Genomic DNA, 18,982 nt, shown 5'->3' with positions numbered 1-18,982 from the left:
GAACCAGAGAGGATGAAGCCAAGGGGAATATGTGATGTTCCCTAGACTATTAAAAACTGATATGGTATATGTATTTACATTAATACCACTTTAAAAAAAAATGAAAGTCAAGAATATTGATTGATTTCATCAAGTCATATAATTTATTTTGTTTCTTCTTAAAAATATTTAAGGTGCTGATTAATAATCAGAGCCAGTGTAGCCTAAAAGTCCTATTTTTCAAAGACTTAGAAAATCTGAGAAAGTGGATTAAAGAACACTGATGGTTGTAGAAATAATCTGGAATTGATTTTTTTATACTGGGAGTAGTTAATATGTTACAAAAATAAATGGTTAGCAGTTTACTTTCACTGCCCATCAGGTAAAATAAAAACCGGAGATTACAAGAACAGAGTTCAAGGAATCGGGGACTCAGCTTCTTATTATTTCCTCTTTCTCTCCCCACCATGAGGGGAAATCAACTGCCCAATCCAGTCTTGATTCTATTTCTCCTGCTCCTTCCCAGAGACGCTTCCACTGCTTCAAAACCGTAAGCAACATTTCCAGAAAATTCTACCGCCCTTCTCTTTCTCATTGTGTTATCTGCTTCTTGATATGTCTCACTTACTTATTTCCTGATTTCCTGTGAAGTTATCGGCCGTTGAAGGGGTTTGGAAAGGTCAGTAACTTGGTATGGCTCATGTGGAAAGGGGCATACTCCAGTTCTAGAAAACACAGAGACATAGGGCGGTAACATTTATGAAACATTCACCAAATAAGAATATAGAATTATACAACATTCATTTAATAATCATGTAAAATTCCCCCAAAAAGGGGGAAAAAAGCATATTTTTATAATTGTCTCCTGAAAAGGGCTGCTGTGTCTCGTCCACTGTGAAATGGCTCAGTGGCCATATTTTCCCCCAGTCAGGGATCACCAGGACGGATGCATGACTTTCACACAAGCCAGGCTTTGTGTGTCAGATCACTCAATTCATCAGCAAACCTGTAGAGGCTGGCATTAGATCTTGGGAATATACAGATTAACAAAATGTGGGCTCTGCCTTCAATACCTCACAGTATAGAAAATAGGAGGAGATAGTGCACAGAGAGAGGCATACAATGCAAAACCAGAAGCAAGCATTGCAGGATTTTGTGAGAATGCCCACAGAGAAAACCTCCCTCCTCCTGAAACCTTTAATCGATATAAGAGAAGGGGTATCACCTAAGTGTGCATAGAGAAAGCTGTTCTTGAGATAAGTCCTATGAAGTAAATAGGATGTACCTAGATAGATAAGGACACTTCAGAAGGAGAGGCCTGGGCAAACCAGAGCACTGCAAATACAGCACGTCTGAGTTGTTGCAAAGGATAGGCAAAGAACAGCAGGAAAGTGGTATTTTCTTCTGAGTGGACATGGTAATATATTTGGTGATTAGCCTTGCCTAGCTTGGCTTGTCTTATGTAAGAAAGAAAAGAGCTAAAATTGCTCCTGGAAAAATACTGCAAAGCAATTCAATTCCTCCTTACCTATTAATTGTTATCACTTTAGCGTCCTGAAATAAGGACATTCATATCATCCACCTGAAACCCAAGACCACTGGTAGGCAGGTTCTTAATGCTTTCATGATAATCAATGGGTTAATCACATTTTGTTGTTGCTAAAAAAAAAAAAAAAAAGTTTTTTCAGCTTTATAGACATATAATTGACAAATAAAATTACAAAATATTTCAACTGTACCACGTGATGATTTCATATACACATATATGAAAGGATTCCTCCCACTGGGTGAGTTAACACATCCATCTCATGCATATTTACTCTTCTTCTTCTTTATTTTTCTGAGAACGTTAAAATTCAGCTTCCAGCAAATTTCATTTATACAATGCAGTTATCAACTATAGTCACCATGTCTTACATTATATCCCCAGACTTCATTCATCTTATCATAACTGAAAGTTTGTACCCTTTTACCAACCACTCCATATTTCCTTCAACACCCTTCCACTCCAGGCCCTGGAAGCCACCTTCTATTCTCTGTTTCTATGAATTTGACTTTTTTTAAAAAGATTCTGCGTATTAGTGACAGCATGCAATATTAACTTTCTCTGGCATATTTCATTAATAATGATATCAAAGCCCATCATGTTGTTGCAAATGATAAGATTTCCTTTTGTTAAAGCTGAACAGTATCCCATTTCTAAATTTGAAAATGTCTTCTCTTTTTAAAAAAGATCTTGTTTATTTGAGAGAGAGAGAGAGAGAGAGCGCACAAGCAAAGGGGCAGGGCAGAGGGGAAGGGAGAAGCAGACTCTCTGCTGAACAGGGAGCCCAATGTGGGGCTTTATCTCAGGACCGCAAGATCATGACCTGAGCTGAAGGCAGACACTTCACTGACTGAGCCACCCAGGTGCCCCAGAAAATAATTTCTATCCAAAATACAAAGTGACTCCTTATCCATAGCTTATGAATAGTTTTACAAATATTGTGAGGGTGAATATCTCCACAGCACAACAGAAGCATATTAATGTTTAACTGGTTGGAGGTTTCTGAGTTTCTAAGGTCTTTAGGATTGGCCTTTGAAGAATACATTCCTCTACCTTCTTGCTGAAATCTGGCTCTGTTCTAGGATTGGTGATTACAGAAAAGATGATCTAGAATACAGCCACAATAATGATGCCTTTTTAACTTCTCCATGATTGATCCAGATGCCTCTTCTCCACAGGCAGTATCTGGTGCTGGTCCCATCACAGCTGTACACTGGGGTTCCCGAGAAAGCTTGTGTCATGCTTAATAACCTGAATGAGACGGTGACACTCAACATAATTCTGGAGTATGGAATGCAGACCAGAACCCTCCTTGCAGACGTGGTGACAGAGAAGAACTCCTTCTACTGCAGCCCGTTCACTGTCAGTATGACTCCTAAGGGATACAGAAGCTCATTAGAGGAAGAGCATATTAGCTGATGCCTTGTGTCCTGACCCCCGACAATAAAAAAGCATAATGAAAACACTGAGAAGTACAAAGTGACTTTCAAATTAGATTCTACTGAATATACTTTCATAATATTTACAAACAATTCCAGGGCAATATGCAAAACATAATAGTAATTATAGGAAAGATTTCATTTGCCCTTAAACTTGTGAGGGAAATAAAGTTCATGCCATTACCCACAAAAACACTAAAAGTCATAAATTTAAGTGACTTAAGATCTCACAAGTGGTCACTGGTTAATGTCTTGTCCTTGTAACCTTTTATTACATAAGGAATTAAATAGTTAATGATACTGGCTTATTACCAATGATATAACATATAGTGTTGATGTTGACCATTGGAAAATAACATTTGATAATCATTTTAATGCCATCATATTGCTGTGGACATGAGAGCATGTTATTTCTGTCACCCCCATGACTATTTGAAGAACTAGTTCCTTTCATTGCAGTGACGTTTTCCCTGTAAATCAACCAAGTGTTACTGTCATGTTACATTAAACCTAAGAATCTATAAACCCAGGGACATGATTTTCGATTTATTCCTCACTTGTTCTCTGGAACTGACCAGAGAAATAAGAAAGTCATAAAGGCTGAGACTTTCAGAAGTGGGTCTGCACAGATTTTTCAGCTCTTTTCTACCTTACAGCTTCCGGAGTTACCGTCTTCCTCAGGGTTGATTACTGTGGAGGTGAAGGGGCCAACCCAGCAGTTCATAAAGAGGAAGACAGTACACATCACGAAAGTAAACAGCCTCGTCTTTGTCCAAACAGACAAACCCATCTACAAACCGGGACAAACAGGTATCAGGAACCAAATCAGCAAGGGCCATTTTACGGGGCAGGTGTGTGGTTCCCTATTACCTTGTTTTGCAGTCATGAAAATCCAGGCATGTGGTTATCTGTGTTATTTACCCCCGATTCCCACTGGATGGTCTCATGAGGAAAATCTCTATGTTTCAGTGAGATTCCGCATTGTCTCTGTGGATGTCAATTTTCGCCCTTTGAATGACACGGTAAGTCTCATTACAGTGGATGAGTTTGGGGGAAATGGGAAAAAATGTCAAGCCCATTTTTTGCAGAGCCTGAAACCAATACGATCTCGTAAGAGTCCCACTGCTGGAGAATAGGGAAACCAGTTCGCCAATTACATTATTAAAATAAAATATTCAGTTGAAATTATCCATTTAAAGATCCTAGTAATTTTTATTGAACAAAAGAAAGTAAGTACATTTGATTTCTCCCTTAGAGAAATGGAGACTTTCTCAGAGATAAATTTCATCTGCAAAATAAGTTTATTTGGACCTTTTTAACATAGCATAACTTTTCTCAATTGTACAATATTTCATAAAGGTAAAGTCATGACTTCTCAAGAACTATATGTCCCAAACTAAACATGTAAACTAAACTGGGGCACATTTCCTTGTTTGGACAAGAAATATACAGACTCACTTCCTCTCATCTGGATAATGTATCAATGTTGATGAAATGGCTTTCTTGTTCTGACCTCTATCCCATACTCATACTATTTCTTTTTCTTTCCAGTTCCCAGTGGTTTATATTGAGGTAGGTAATATCTTATGCATCTCAGTTGGGATGAAGACTTACTACAGGTTATGTCCCATTGCCCCTCGCCACCCCTCTCTTCCCACCCCACTAGCACTTCACCAAAACTAAACAGTTTTCCCTATCTTCAATCCTTTGGAGAGTGGGAAAGATGTAAATGAAGGGAAAAAATCCCCTGAGATGATACAAGTTCATGACTCTTCCAATATTTCTGACCAAATTGGATATGCATAATTTCAAAAAGAGGTATTGCAATCTGTAATATCTCGTTGCTGGTAAACTTGCTGCCCTTTCCTCAGTGTGGAATTCCTAGAGAACTTTGCTCAGTACCTTTGGTGTCAATTTACCAACCATCTCTTATCCAACTCCCAATGTGCCCTCCCTAAAAAGCTTTTCCTCTACTCAGATTATGTATTTCAGTTGTTTCTATGAACTCATAATATTTTTATCTGTAGAATCCCAAGAGGAACCGAATTTTCCAATGGCAAAGTCTCAGATTGCAAGAAGGACTCAGCCAGCTATCCTTCCCACTCTCAGTGGAGCCCACTCTGGGTGCTTATAAGGTCAAGCTTCAGAGGGAGTCTGGGGAAAAAATAGAGCACCCCTTTGAAGTCAATGAATATGGTAAGAATTCTGCCTTTCTCCAAGACAGTTATGACATTACTTAAGAGTTTAAGAGTTTTGATACATAGGTATAAGCAAAAATCTAACAGGTAATAGTTGGAAATTAGGAAGTTTTTTTTTTATTTATCCAAATATTCGCTAAGAATCTTTCATGTCCTATCTTATTTAATCCTTGTATCAACCATCTGAGGCAGATACTCTATGGTCTCCATTTTACAAGTGAGTACATCAATACTAGAACAGTTAGTAATTTACCAAAATCACAGAGCCAGTAAGAGGTAAGACAGATTTTAATAGGTCCATTACCTTATTCAAACCAAAATTGTTAACCAACGCAACAAATATGCACGCATCTGTTGATCTGTATCTTATACCTCCTGGCTGTCTATGATCTACACCTAGACTAATCAAAATGGTCAGATATTGAAGCCATCTTATTAGTTATCAGCCATGTGGATTTTCTCATGAAAATGAAGTATTTCAGGCCATGGATGAAGAGACTGCTCACAAAAACATCATTCCCCGAATTCACCTGAACTGCTATGAGGATTATAGAACAGGGATATATTATAGGAACAGCGAGCCTTACACAACTGTGAGAGAGGATGGGAAAGTAAGGGTCCAGGAGGGGTAGCTAGGTCATAGGAAATTACCAACCAGTTCTCCTGAACCGTGGATGGGGAGGAATAAATTAGCACCTTCCAGGGTACCTTCCGATCCCAACATGGACCACCAAGGGAAACTGACAGAAGAATATATGGAAGACTGGATGTATCTGTTCTTCATATCTACCACTTCTCTATTTCTGTAATAAGTGTCTGGTGGTGGGTCTGGGGACTCTTTTAGTCAGCAGGACAAGCAGCTGGGAAGAATTGGACACAGAGGAAAGAATAAGGACAAATTGGAATTTCCTCACTTCTCTGTACCTGCCATCACATCGAACTAATCATGATGATCTTCAGAGACTAACGATGCTGCTTTCTTTCCATTTTTAAGCCTCAACCAAGTTCAAAGGGAATTCTAGGAAATGTAGTACCAGCGTAACAAAATAAACATGGTACAAATACACATGATCATAATCACATTTCTGTGGTCAGTAGAGACCCTGCAGCTTCTTAATATAGTTGAAATCAGTTCATGTGATTCGATGTTATAAGGTTCTGTAATAAAATCATTCCAAATACTCACAAGATATCCTGCCCACCCACCTTCACCTCTTTCTTCCTTCTGTTGACAACAGTTTTGCCCAAGTTCGAGGTTCAAGTGAAAATGCCCAAGACTATCGGTTTTCTAGATGAAGAATTTACGGTATCTGCCTGTGGCCTGTGAGTTACATTTTTTCATCCATTTTTATCTCCTACTCTATGTTCATTGCAATTAATTGTTATCAGACTTCAAAGTATTTTATTTTTTTATTTTTTATTTTTTTTAAAGATTTTACTTATTATTTATTTGACAGAGAGTGATCCCAGTAGACAGAGGCAGGCAGAGGCAGAGAGAGAGAGAGGGAAGCAGGCTCCCTGCCGAGCAGAGAGCCTGATGCAGGACTTGATCCCAGGACTCTGAGATCATGACCTGAGCCGAAGGCAGCGGCTTAACCCACTGAGCCACCCAGGCGCCCTAGACTTCAAAGTATTTTAATTAGAGAATGACTTTCTCTCCAACACACTAGCTCCAGCTAGAGAGCAGGGGTGGCAGCATAGGACATTCCTACTACTACAAACAAAAGCATTTACTGAACACCTAAAATGTGCCAGAAAATGTTTTAAGTGCCTTGTGCGATGGGGATAGTTATCCTTAGTTTGCAAATGAGGAAACTATAACACATGGGGGATAGAAAACTTATTCAAGTAAATGGGAGACTAGAATTTAACTCCAGCAGTCTGGCTCCAGAACCTCAACTCTTCACCCTATAATTGTCTCTATGATTAAAAAAAAAATCTAGTTTCATGAAACATTGCACATGCCAAACACTGTGCCAAACTGAACACAGGACATCCAGCTCAAGCTCATGTTCATGTTCATAACTTCTGTGTTATTCTGTATCCTATGATCCCCATTTTTTTATTGCTCCCAAATTCATAAACTATGGAAAATTAGGGGGAAAAAATGAAGCAGACCTTCTTAAATAGATATATAGATACATAATGTAGAATTTAAAAGACGTGTCATAGGTATTTCTTCCCTGACTGCTTTTTTGTTCAGTAGAATATTCTCCATATGCACTGAGGACACCTTACCTCTTGCTTTTGAAAACAGTGTGAGGATCATGTTTTCATCTTTCTTACCAGTTTTGATGCTTTAGATTTTTCCCTCAGAAGGGAGAGCCCTTTGAGTGACACTTAAAGATAACATTCAACGAAGTGAGATACAGTAAATGACTTATTGCTCTATCAGCCCTCCTAGAAATTAGCGGGGGAGAAACTTTAAAAAGGTGAGGACCAGGGTCATTGAAGCCAAAACTCATCTACCTCAAAGTTTGGACCAAAGCACTAGGTCTCAAACTTGGGTGAACATCAGAATCTATGGAGGTGATTGGTTAAAATGTAGATTCCTTGACCCCCACATCTAAAGATTCCAATCATAAATCTGAGGAAGGATTCAGGATTCCGAATCTCAATACATACATCAGGTAATTTCAATGTAGATGGTCCATTAAGCATACTCTGAGAAACAATGGACTAAGTTTGGCTTCCCATCATGTCTAACTTCACCCAGCCTGCTATGACAAAATACCACAGAATGGGTAGTTTATAAACAACAGAAATTTATTACTCTTAGTTCTAGAGGCTGAGAAATCCAAGATCAAGGTGCCAACAGGGTCACGTTCTGGTGAAGGGTCTCTCTGGTTCATAGCTGGTGCCCTCTTGGCATGTCCTCATATGGCAGAAGGGTCAAAGGATCTCTCTGAAGTCTCTTTTATAAAGGCACCAATCGCATACATGAAAGATCCACCCTCACTATCTATTGCACCTCCCAAAGACCTCGTCCCCTAACACTATCATCCTTGGGGTATAGGATTTCCACATATACATTTGGGGGGGGGCAGTGCAAACATTCAGACCATACCACAGCATATCCTTCCATTAGATTTGACAGAATTGGACTAAGTCATTATGCTACTCTTCATTTATAACAGATATGTTAAATGATATGTAAGTAGTGTTTTTGAATATTTAAATTCCCATTTAAATTCTCATTTATCCTCTTAAAATACATATGAATTAGGGAAGATTTAGAAATACCCTGTCTACATGTCCTTAAATTTTTCCCTAAAACAACTTAGGTCTTGCCAAAGTTGGAATTATAACCTAGATCATCTGATGGCGGGGAAAGAAGGAAATAAGATAGTCTTATAGTAGAACCTCAACTGAAAGGGAGGAAAGATCTGAGAAATACTACGTTGTTAATTTTCCCTTTAGAGGTGTTTCAAAGAAGATTCAGTGATTATTTTCTCTTAGAGTTGTAGTTGTAGGTCCACTTAGATAATTAAGACCTAGTTTCAAAATAAGTGCTTCTCAAGTACAAATGGTATGGAAGGAAATATAATTGGTATATGAACAAGATGGATATATGAATGGATAAAATCATGTGAAAAATATAGGAGTTGTTTATATCAAATGTCCTTTTGTATAACTGCTTTACTGTTATAGATACACATATGGAAAGCCTGTCTCTGGTCTGGTGACAATTAATGTATGCAGAAAATACTCACGATACCATTCAACCTGCCATGGAAGACTTTCACAAAGTATCTGTGAAGAATTCAGTCAACAGGTATATGACAAATGAAACAAGATGGGATTGGGAGGGAGACAAACCATAAGAGACTCTTAATCTCACAAAACAAACTGAGGGTTGCCGGGAGGTGGGGGAGAGAGAGAGGGTGGTGGGGCTATGGACATTGGGGAAGGTATGTGCTATGACGTGTGTAAACCTGGCGATTCACAGACCTGTACCCCTGGGGTTAATAATACATTATATGTTAATAAAAATATTAAAAATTATATTTATAGAAAAGAATTCAGTCAACAGGTATGTGGAAACCATTCTCCCCAGACACTAACACCAGATCTTGTTTTCTCATGGATTATAATGCAATAAAGAATATCATACCAAAGAATATAATATTGCATGGTGAAAACAATACAACAGAAAGTAGTGTGGAGTAAGGGAAACATTGTAAGATCACCTGGTAATGTTTGGAGCCCACTGGAGAGTTGGGTTCATGAATTTATAGTGGTATTTATTTGGCCAGTTTTGTAACTTCCTTCTGAGAGCAATCAGCATGCCAGGTATAAAGGCATAAAATAATATGGAAGTATCCAAAGTTGGCCTTCACTTATCAAACAGATAATAGAAAAAGAATGTGACAGATGTTAAGAATTTGGTTAGTGGGAGGGGGCGGCTGATTGGCTCAGCTGGTAGAGCCTATGACTCTTGAATGCAGGTTCATGAGTTCCAGATCCCTGTTGGGTGAAGAGCTTACTTAAAAAAAATTTTTTTTGGTGTGGAAGAATCAAATGACTTGCTATGGAATCTAAACTTCATATGGAAGAATAAAAAGATAACATAAAAGCCCAGGGAGTGGCAGTGAGTGACACTGTAAGAGTATGGAAAAGAAAGTTAGCAAAGCTTCAGAGAGGGTCGCCTGGGTGGCTCAGTCAGTTAAGCACCCAACTCCTGCTTTCAGCTTGGGTCATGATCTTGGGGTGGTGGAATCAAGCCCCACTTTGGGTACCATGCTGGGTGTGGAGCCTGCATAAGATTCTCTCTACCCCTCTCTTTCTGCCTCTTCCCCTACCCTCCCCACCCCTCCTCCCAGACTCATGGGTGTGTGCACTCTTTCTCTTAGAAAAACAAACAAACAAACAAAAAACCTGCAGAGAGCAAATGAATGAAAGGCAAAGGTGATGAATATGATGACGAAGGTCAAAATAAGCATCAATAGGAAAGATAAACACGAGAGAAATTAGGTTGCCAAAACTCTAATATATCAAGGACACAGGAATTAATTTTTATTTTCAAGTGAATAAATTAAAAAATGATTAAGTAAATATAAGTACATTAAATATGCTTAAGCTTTATTATGCAATGCATATTTTCATGTAAATAAGTAAAAAAATGAAAACAAATCTTTCTTAAGATGTGGTTCCCAATGTTTAGTTTGGAAATCTAATGACTATAATGATTCATCTATTCAAAGAATATATATGTTTTTATTAATGTCCTAGGCATAGAAAAATACAGTTAAGAAAATATAATCCTTAGTCCATGTGTAGCTGAAGGTGATCGAAGAGGAGGTGTTGTATCTGAGCTGTGTTTAGAAGAGCAGTAACTGTTGGCCATGATAAGAATGGAAGAAAAAGAATGTTATCACTTGAGAAACTATGTATGCAGAGAGAGTACGATGGCACATTTGGAAACTAGTTAATTTAATTTGGCAGAAACGGGATAGACTTTCAGAAGAGAAGGAGGAAGGGAGAGGTAGGCAATGAGTAACTCAATGGTTAACGAAGACATCTGATGTCATTTTTGGCTTGGGAAGAAATTTGATGCCATTTTTGGCTTGGGAAAGGATCAGCACCTACAAGATGGTCAGAACTTTGTAAAATTTCCTTTGGCCAATGAAAAACATTCATTGGTTGATAAATGACTTTTCTGACAGCAAACCAGAGGACCCAGAAACTCTCTTTGTTTCTCTTCAGGCAGACAGTGAAGGCTGTTTCACACAACTCGTGAAGACTAAAGTATTCCAGCTGAGACAGAAGGGGTATGACATGAGCATACAAGTGGAAGCCAAAGTCAAAGAAGACGGAACAGGTTCACGTTATTTTGAAATATTTATTAATTCATTAATTTACCAATATGTTAAGCATTTATCAAATGTCCATTTCTGGGGACTATAAAATAACACAGTCCTTCCTGTCGAGGATCTAGAAATCTAAAAAGAAATTACAAATATGTATGTATATGTATATATGTTTGTATGTGTATATTTATAACCATAACAAAATTTCCATGAGCAATGTAAAAACTGAAGTCCAAATGAGTATGAAGAGAGAGAATTAATTCTTCTATAGAGACAAAGAAAGTTTATAAAGTACCACATGAGCTGATTTATATAGAATGGCTAAAATTTTGAAAGCTCGTGGTGGACTGAGAACACATGACTCACATAAAACAAATGTGTTTGGTCTCAGAAGAATTTGAAAATGTAAGTTGGAGCTAAGGTGTGTAAAAATGTAAATCATGGGCGCCTGGGTGGCTCAGTGGGTTAAGCCTCTGCCTTCGGCTCAGGTCATGATATCAGGATCCTGGGATCGAGCCCCGCATCGGGCTCTCTGCTCAGCGGGGAGCCTGCTTCCCCCTCTCTCTCTGCCTGCCTCTGCCTATTTGTGATCTCTCTCTGTCAAATAAATAAATAAATAAATAAGTAAATAAATAAATGTAAATCATGCGCGACAAAGATTAGACTTTATTATGAAAATCCTTGGATATCGGCAGATAGATTTAAGGAGATGTTCTAAATAAACTAATTGTTGAAAATATAATTCTAGCAGACATAAAGAGGGCAGGCTAGAAGAAACAATTTTAAGAGGTTACAATGTGATCAGATTACTATTCAAAATTGTTCCAAAGATTACGAATCTGGGACCTGGGAAAAGGAAATGCCATTAACCAAGATTAGGAGTAGATGAGAAAGAAGTATTATGATGAGAATGTGTTAAAGATAATTAATCGTAATGTGGAATACCAAGATAGAAGTTGACTCATTCTGCTTTAAAAATAATTTTAAAAGAAAACCAGAGCAAAATCAAGACCAGAAATGTAAATCTGGAAAAATTCCCATTGTATCTATATCCTCCTAGGAGTAAGTGCATTTATTCTGAAAGTGAACTCACTTAACATTGCTAAATAGGGACTAGGGACAGACAAGGAGAGACCCAAGGACAGAAACAACTACATTTGGGACATAGTGTCAAATAAACCAGCTATAATAAAATTAGAAGTCATAGAGATGGGGGGAAACAGTAAAGCTTTAGATTACACTTCACTGAATGGAAAGACATCAGGTCTTGGCTGTACTGGAGCCAAGACCTGATGTCTTTCAGACATCAGCCAAGAGCCATACAGTGAAAAGAAGGGTCTTGCTGGGGAAGTCGTTTGTGATAGACATTTAAGTATATTTCGAAGCCAATGTGAAAACTCATGTTGTATGCAAAAAGTCATGAGGAGAGGGGAGTTTCTGAGAGAGACAGAAATGAAAATGGAGCAAGCTCATGGAAGACATGGGAAGAACCTAAGAATATAGATGGAACCAGTAAGATACTTACGAAACCAGAGGAATTGGGGAATTAGGTATAATAACTTTTGTATGAAAGTGAAGCTAGTGTCAAGTTGATTGTTTTTTCTAGTTGTGAAAAATTCTGGAAAGGATAAGAAATAGAATAGGGATAGTACTTTGCCAGGATGAAATGAGGCTGGGGTGGGTGTGGGAGGCGAGTCGAATCTAAAGAACAATTCAACTTCACTTATTTCTTTTTCAGAGTTGGAATTAACTGGGCATGGATCGTGTGAAATCACAAATATTTTAACCAAACTGAAATTTATAAAAGCGGATACACATTATAGGCATGGGCTCCCTTTTTTTGGGCAGGTAAAATAATTTCTCAAGGGAATCATAATTTCTATAATTTGGGGGATGTGGACTTTAAGAAAATGAATTTTTATACCACAAAAGTACAATTGATTATAAAAATATTTATTTAGAATGAGGAAAGAAATTATAGCCAATGACAAACTTAAAGGGCAAATACCATCACATCCAGAAAAATAAAGCACGCTTTTATTAGTTTACTTCCTAACATACCTCTAAAATACATTTTTCCTGTGTAGTTTGGCTGCATACTTTTTTGATTGCTTATTTATAAACAATGATTTTGTAATACAATTTTTTAAAGATATTTTTCATACAGATGACTTTTTATATTGATAATTTTTAAAAGTTTTTTTAGCTTCAAAGCTCAATATTGGTAAATATTGATAAGTGTTCAGACTGATATCCAACTTAGTAAATGATCAGTTTTCTGGTTTCTAGCCATTTTAAATTGCCTTTTTTAGTAATTAATCTTTGAGTTGACAGTTGATAGGCGATTGACAGTTGATAAGCAATTGGCAGATGTTAGGCAAAATCTCTGTCAACTGGGACATTCCTAAGTAGTTCACAGTTGATGACATTATGAATTTTCTATTTTCTTCATTCATTGCAGCATTTTGTATCAAATTTGCAAGAAATTAATAAATATATAGATATGTTGGGGCAGGGCCATTTTGGATCAAGAAAGAATGTGAGGAAACTGAGGACTTAAAGATGAATATGACTTGGCCAGAAATTTAAGAAAGAGGGGAGAATAGCCAGGGTCCTAAGTGTTAAACAGCTTTTAAAGAGCAGAGAACTAAGAGTGTGACTGACTGAGGTAGAAGACAGAGCTAACTGGATTGGCTGGATAGCTATAGGTAAGCCAGAGCAGATCTTGAGGGCCTTTTAGGTTAAGTTCAGAATTTTGGACTGAGAAGTTACTGAAGAATTTAAGGAGAATAACATGATCGTTTAAGTCAGGCTGTAGAGAGAATGGTTTGAAGTAAGCCTGAAGCAGCAAGAGGGTGAACTGTGTAAGATTAAATAAAAAGCTATTGGGAATCAGGTAGGGAAAAAATCTTGTGTTTTGTCAGCTGAGAAAAGAGGTGGAGCTAAGATAAAAACAAAGCATTTGTTTGGGGCTCAGACTTGCAATGCAGAAAACATGGATTTGGGCAGCAGTTCCAATAGTGGCCCCCTGTCCCCAAGAACAAATAACAAGGGTTCTTGAAGACAAAAGAGAATTCTTGGACACGTTATTCATAAGGAATTTTGATTGGTGCTGTTGGCAGAAAACTAATCTCAAAGGACTATAATTGGTTGCTAAGGCTACCACCAAGTAAAAGCTTCTGCGGCAGGTTGCAGGTGTTTCTGTGAGTTTTGACCCAGTTCAAAAGATCATGGGTCCTCCGGTGAGGATGTCATAAGGCCCATCTCCTTAATGGCCTCCCAGCTCCATTGTAAATCTCTTGATAAGTGACCTCATTTTATTTCACCTTAAACAGGTTTAACTGGTATAGAAATAAATGAAATGTGTTAAACAGAGTAAGAGATAGCACTTGGCCATGGGTTAGAATTTGTCAGTGAAAGAGAGAAAATGATTTTTTGAAAGGCCCTTGATATTTCTGCATAATCTATGGGATGGATAAAATCACCATATACTGAGACAGAACACTGGGGATGAAGAAAATAGGGAAGGGGGACATCATGAGTCCATTTTTTGGATATTCTCTATTGTTTTGGGCTCACAGAATACCTATATAGGAATGTCAAAAAGAAAAGTAGTTTTGAGCCCAGAAAATAAATCTTATTTTCAGAATGATTCTAAGATCTTCAGTAAATGACAGCGGCCACAGGGTCAAGAGGTGAACGCAACTGAAAGGGTAAGATGTCATTGCTATGTAACACCAGCTATCATTTCCACTCTTCTAGGCTCTTCTTCTTGATGAGAAGGATCAACCAATCCCCAATAAAACTGTAAGCGTCAGTGTGGATGTAACTATGTACCATTCCAGCCTTACCACAAATGAGCACGGTCTGGTGAACATTTCCATTGATACCACCAACTTCACATCTTCTCTTTTTACAGTTAGGGTAAGTGGGAAGGGGCATCCAGGACTACAGAGAGATTGCTGAGGTCGCATAATTTAAGGATACATGGGGAGCATGTAAATTCTAGGGAGAAAAGAAATGGCAATAAAGAGTAAAATAGAAATTAAGCAATTCGGAGACCTAAATTATAAGAAAATATTACTTGCCCAAAAACTTTGGCTTTAGATAGACTCCATTTGTGGCATGGTCTAGTTTCAGAAAACACATATTAGGTCATCTTGATATTCCCTTGTAAAATTTAATATTTTTACAATTTTATTACAGATTAGATTTTGTTTGGTTTCTTTGGCGTACCACCATTTTTTGTTTTCTATAAAAAATTTAAATATCTTTATGTAGTTTATAGGCATAAGGGTATTAAGGAAAATAATTGATCTTGACTGTGAGTGAATATGATCTACCATAATGGTATATAGAACAACCTTAAATAAACTTAAGGAAAAGTCACTCACAGATTATGCTTTATTTGGGAAAGCAGATTATGATGGAACCAAATAAGCATGGTTCACGTAAAATCTTCAGTAAACAACTCTTCAGAGTGATGAATGTATACATACTGTACATTAACAAATAACCTTTTTAAGACCTTTATTCTTTCCACTAGGTCACTTACAAACAAAGTAACCGCTGTTTTGATAACTGGTGGCTTGAAGAAGTTCATACAGAAGCACAGCACACTGTAAAGCATATTTTCTCCCCGAGCAAGAGTTTTGTTCACCTTGAACTTTTCTCTGGTACCATCACCTGTGGACAAGTCCAGGATATCCGGGCACACTACATCCTGAATGGACAGATTCTGAAGGATGAAAAAGAATTAACCTTCTATTATTTGGTAAGAATGGAAACCACTGTAGCTCTTCCTAAATGTGTAAACCCCAAAATGATTGAACTCCTATCTAAGTAATGCTTTTGTAAGATATCAGAATAAACCTTTTTTTTATTGAAGAAAAGTTGCTTCCTAATAAAATTGTTAATGCTTTCATTTCTTATTTATGCTCTGGTCTCTAAAGAAACATTTAGTTTTTATGAGTTCCCATGGAAAATTATTGAATGAGAGGAAAAATCAGGAACTTAATCAACAGGAAATAAAAATTATAAACTTTGGGACACCTGGTTGGATTAGTTGGTGGTTAAGCGCCCAAACTGCAATTGGTCTCAGCTCAGGTCTTGATCTCAGGGTTGCAAGTTCAAGCCTCATGCTGGGCTTGCATTGCACAAGGAGCCTACTTTTTTTTTTTTTCAGTGTTCCAAGATTCATTGTTTATGCACTGCACCCAGTTTTTTAGGAGTCTACTTTAAAAAAATATACTTCTGGAAAACACTCAATTTTGAAAATAATTGGAGAAGTGAAAAAAAATAAAGCAATAGCATTTTACACATATAAAGCTTCTAAATAGTCTACAAAGTTCATGACTAGTGCAACTGAAGGGAAAAGGACATTGACTGGCATATTATAAATTGGTATGACGCTTTTGAGAGCAATAAACCTATTTGCGTCCCAAGACTAAAAATAAGATCTAAAATTGGTAGTTATTCAGGTAAGTCATTTTAAGAAGAAAAATTTATGTGTAGGAAATTCTATATAGGACCATTAACTATAAATAATATTTTTAAAAATTCTATGAAAAAGTAAAAAAATATTGACAATAAGAATCTTATTTTATTTCTTCCTAGTTCTGTGATCCTGGGCAATTTATATAATCTTATTTGTACAGACAAATATCAATCATCTTCCCTGAATACTAGGGATGGGATTTAAATCTATTTCACGGGAATATTGTGCACATTAAATAAAATCTGAAAAACAAATTATTTTGTTCAATGCCTGGCACATAAAGAGTATCATACATTTAGTTTTTTAACAATATAGAATACCGACATATATTTTATATCTGCCTTTATTGTGTATTGCTTTGTGTATGTCTAAAATATTTGTGGAAAGAACATGTAAACTTGAAGTATTAATATTCAAGATAAATAGCAAACATTAAGTAAAATACTAAAACATTGCAAAACTTATATACCTGTTATTTATGGTGTATAACTATACATATAGAAAAATACTGAAAGAGAACTTGAGTGTTTGAAACTTCAGGGTTGAGTAGTGAGATAATTTACTTATATCTTTTAAATATGCTTACATAAGTTTAGTATGTGTGTGCTCTTTAGAATGATAGTGGACATATTTCTCTCTTCAGATCAAAGCAAGAGGAAGCATCTCTCAATCAGGAACCCACGTGTTATCCATTGAACAAGGAAACAGTAAGTACTTCCAGGGTTTCCGGGTTTTTTCTGTCATATACTCAGTCCTGAACATTGTAGAAAGATGGAGTAATTTTTACATCTTATATTTTACATGTACATTTTATGGAGATGATGGTCACCAACCTTCTTCCATCAACCAAAGATGAGGAAGCTAATATAAAAAGATAGCATACTAGGTTCATTTTAGTCCATTTAGTATTCTTTCTTCATTTTATAGCATTTCTATATTTTAAATTTTATTCCTGAAGTAAAATATGTTCATTTTATAATTAAATGTTTGAAAACACATACAATAATTTGAAAGCACAGAAAATCAACAAAGAAAAATCTTACTGTGTAGGTCTTTGCATTTGTTTCCTATTGTTGCTGTATTAGATTGCCACCCACTTTCTGGCTTAAAACCTCACAAATTTATCAGCTTATGTCTTTGGTCAGACGTCTCCCTAGGCTAATATCAGGGTGTCAGTAGGACTGCATGCCTTCTGGAGTTCTAAGGAATTAAATTTCTGTTTCCTTGCCTAAGGGCCTCCTGCTTTCCTCGGTTTCTGTCTTCAATGCCAGAAGTAGGTCATCTTCAAACTCTCTCTTGCTTTTCTGCCCCCTCTTTAAAGGTCTCTGTGATTACATTGGGCTCACTTGGATAACCCAGGATAATCTTCGCATCTCAAAGTCCTCAACATATTCACATTTGTCAAGTCCCTTTTGCTAATAACATAACACATAGATGTTTTTGAGATTATGTTGTCTTTTGGAGACATTACTTCACGTATCCAAACTGCCCTCTGGCCCCAAAGAGTCACATCCATCCCATATACAAAATCCATTCACCCCATTCCAACAACCCTAAAAGACTCAATCTTTTATAGCATTCACTCAAGTCCAAAATTCTCATGTAAGTTTCATCAGCTCAAAAGCCCCAAATATCATCATCTCAATAATCTAAATTAGATACTGGGGGGCCTCAGGTATAATCCTTCCTAGGATGACAAAGAAATTTTGAAAGGGGCTAGAAAAATAACATTAGGTTTCAAGATACTGCTTTTTCTGCATCTTACCAGTATCTGCACGACATTTTCATTTATGCTTGGTTCAAAACCTTTTCAGGAGTGTCTGGGTGGCTCAGTCGGTTAAGCCTCTGCTTTCAGCTCGGGTCATGATCTCAGGGTCCTGGGATCGAGGCCCATATCGGGCTCTCTGCTCAGCGGGGAGCCTGCTTCCCCCTCTCTTTCTGCCTGCCTCTCTGCTTACTTGTGATCAATCGATCTCTCTGTCAAATAAATAAATAATATCTTTAAAAAAGAACATAAATTTTTCTTTCAAATTTCCCTTTGAATGTCTACTTTGGACTACGGGGGATTCATAAAATAAATATGTTATTTAGTTTCTAAATATTGAGATTTTTTCAGAATTTTTCTTATTGATTTCTCATTTAATGCCATTATGATCATTTCTTTTAAATTTACTGAGACTTGGAGAGCCTGGGTTGCTCAGTCAGTTAAGTATCTGACTCTTGATTTCAGCGCAAGTCATGACCTCGTGGTCATGAGATCAAGCCCCAAGTCAGCTCCGTGTTCAGTGTAAAGTCTGCTTGAGATTTTCTCCCCCAATTCTCCTGTTCAGGCATGCTCTAAACAGACAAACAAACAAATAAATAAATACCATCTTTTAAAAGTTAAAAAAAATAAATTTACTGAGACACATTTTATGGCTCCAAATATGATCTACCTTGGTAAATGTTAGCATTTCTATTCTTTTGCTCATAAGTGGAGTGTTTTCTAAATGTCATTTAAGTCAAGTTGGTTC

At 37.1% G+C, this 18,982-nt stretch overlaps 1 protein-coding gene across 3 annotated transcripts in view; it reads left to right on the top strand.

Annotated features, from left to right (window-relative positions):
• Positions 1-389: 389 nt before the first annotated feature.
• LOC308348455 (pregnancy zone protein-like) overlaps positions 390-18,982 on the top strand; it is a 42,889-nt gene continuing 24,296 nt past the window's right edge. For all 3 annotated transcript variants that reach the window (XR_013967333.1, XM_080812514.1, XM_080812513.1), the window contains exons 1-13: positions 390-529; positions 2,704-2,887; positions 3,621-3,774; positions 3,934-3,986; positions 4,516-4,536; positions 4,992-5,160; positions 6,401-6,485; positions 8,814-8,937; positions 10,869-10,983; positions 12,711-12,820; positions 14,735-14,896; positions 15,519-15,746; positions 17,113-17,176. Coding sequence is in view for 2 of the 3 variants with exons in the window: in XM_080812514.1 (XP_080668640.1) it covers positions 447-529; positions 2,704-2,887; positions 3,621-3,774; positions 3,934-3,986; positions 4,516-4,536; positions 4,992-5,160; positions 6,401-6,485; positions 8,814-8,937; positions 10,869-10,983; positions 12,711-12,820; positions 14,735-14,896; positions 15,519-15,746; positions 17,113-17,176 (1,552 nt within the window). In the remaining variant the exon portion in view is untranslated. The remainder of the gene's footprint in view (positions 530-2,703; positions 2,888-3,620; positions 3,775-3,933; positions 3,987-4,515; positions 4,537-4,991; positions 5,161-6,400; positions 6,486-8,813; positions 8,938-10,868; positions 10,984-12,710; positions 12,821-14,734; positions 14,897-15,518; positions 15,747-17,112; positions 17,177-18,982) is intronic.

Source organism: Martes martes (genome assembly GCF_963455335.1).
Source record: "Martes martes genome assembly, chromosome: 8".
In the NCBI taxonomy this organism is placed as follows: domain Eukaryota; kingdom Metazoa; phylum Chordata; class Mammalia; order Carnivora; family Mustelidae; genus Martes; species Martes martes.
This window is presented reverse-complemented; position numbering and strand designations above follow the sequence as displayed.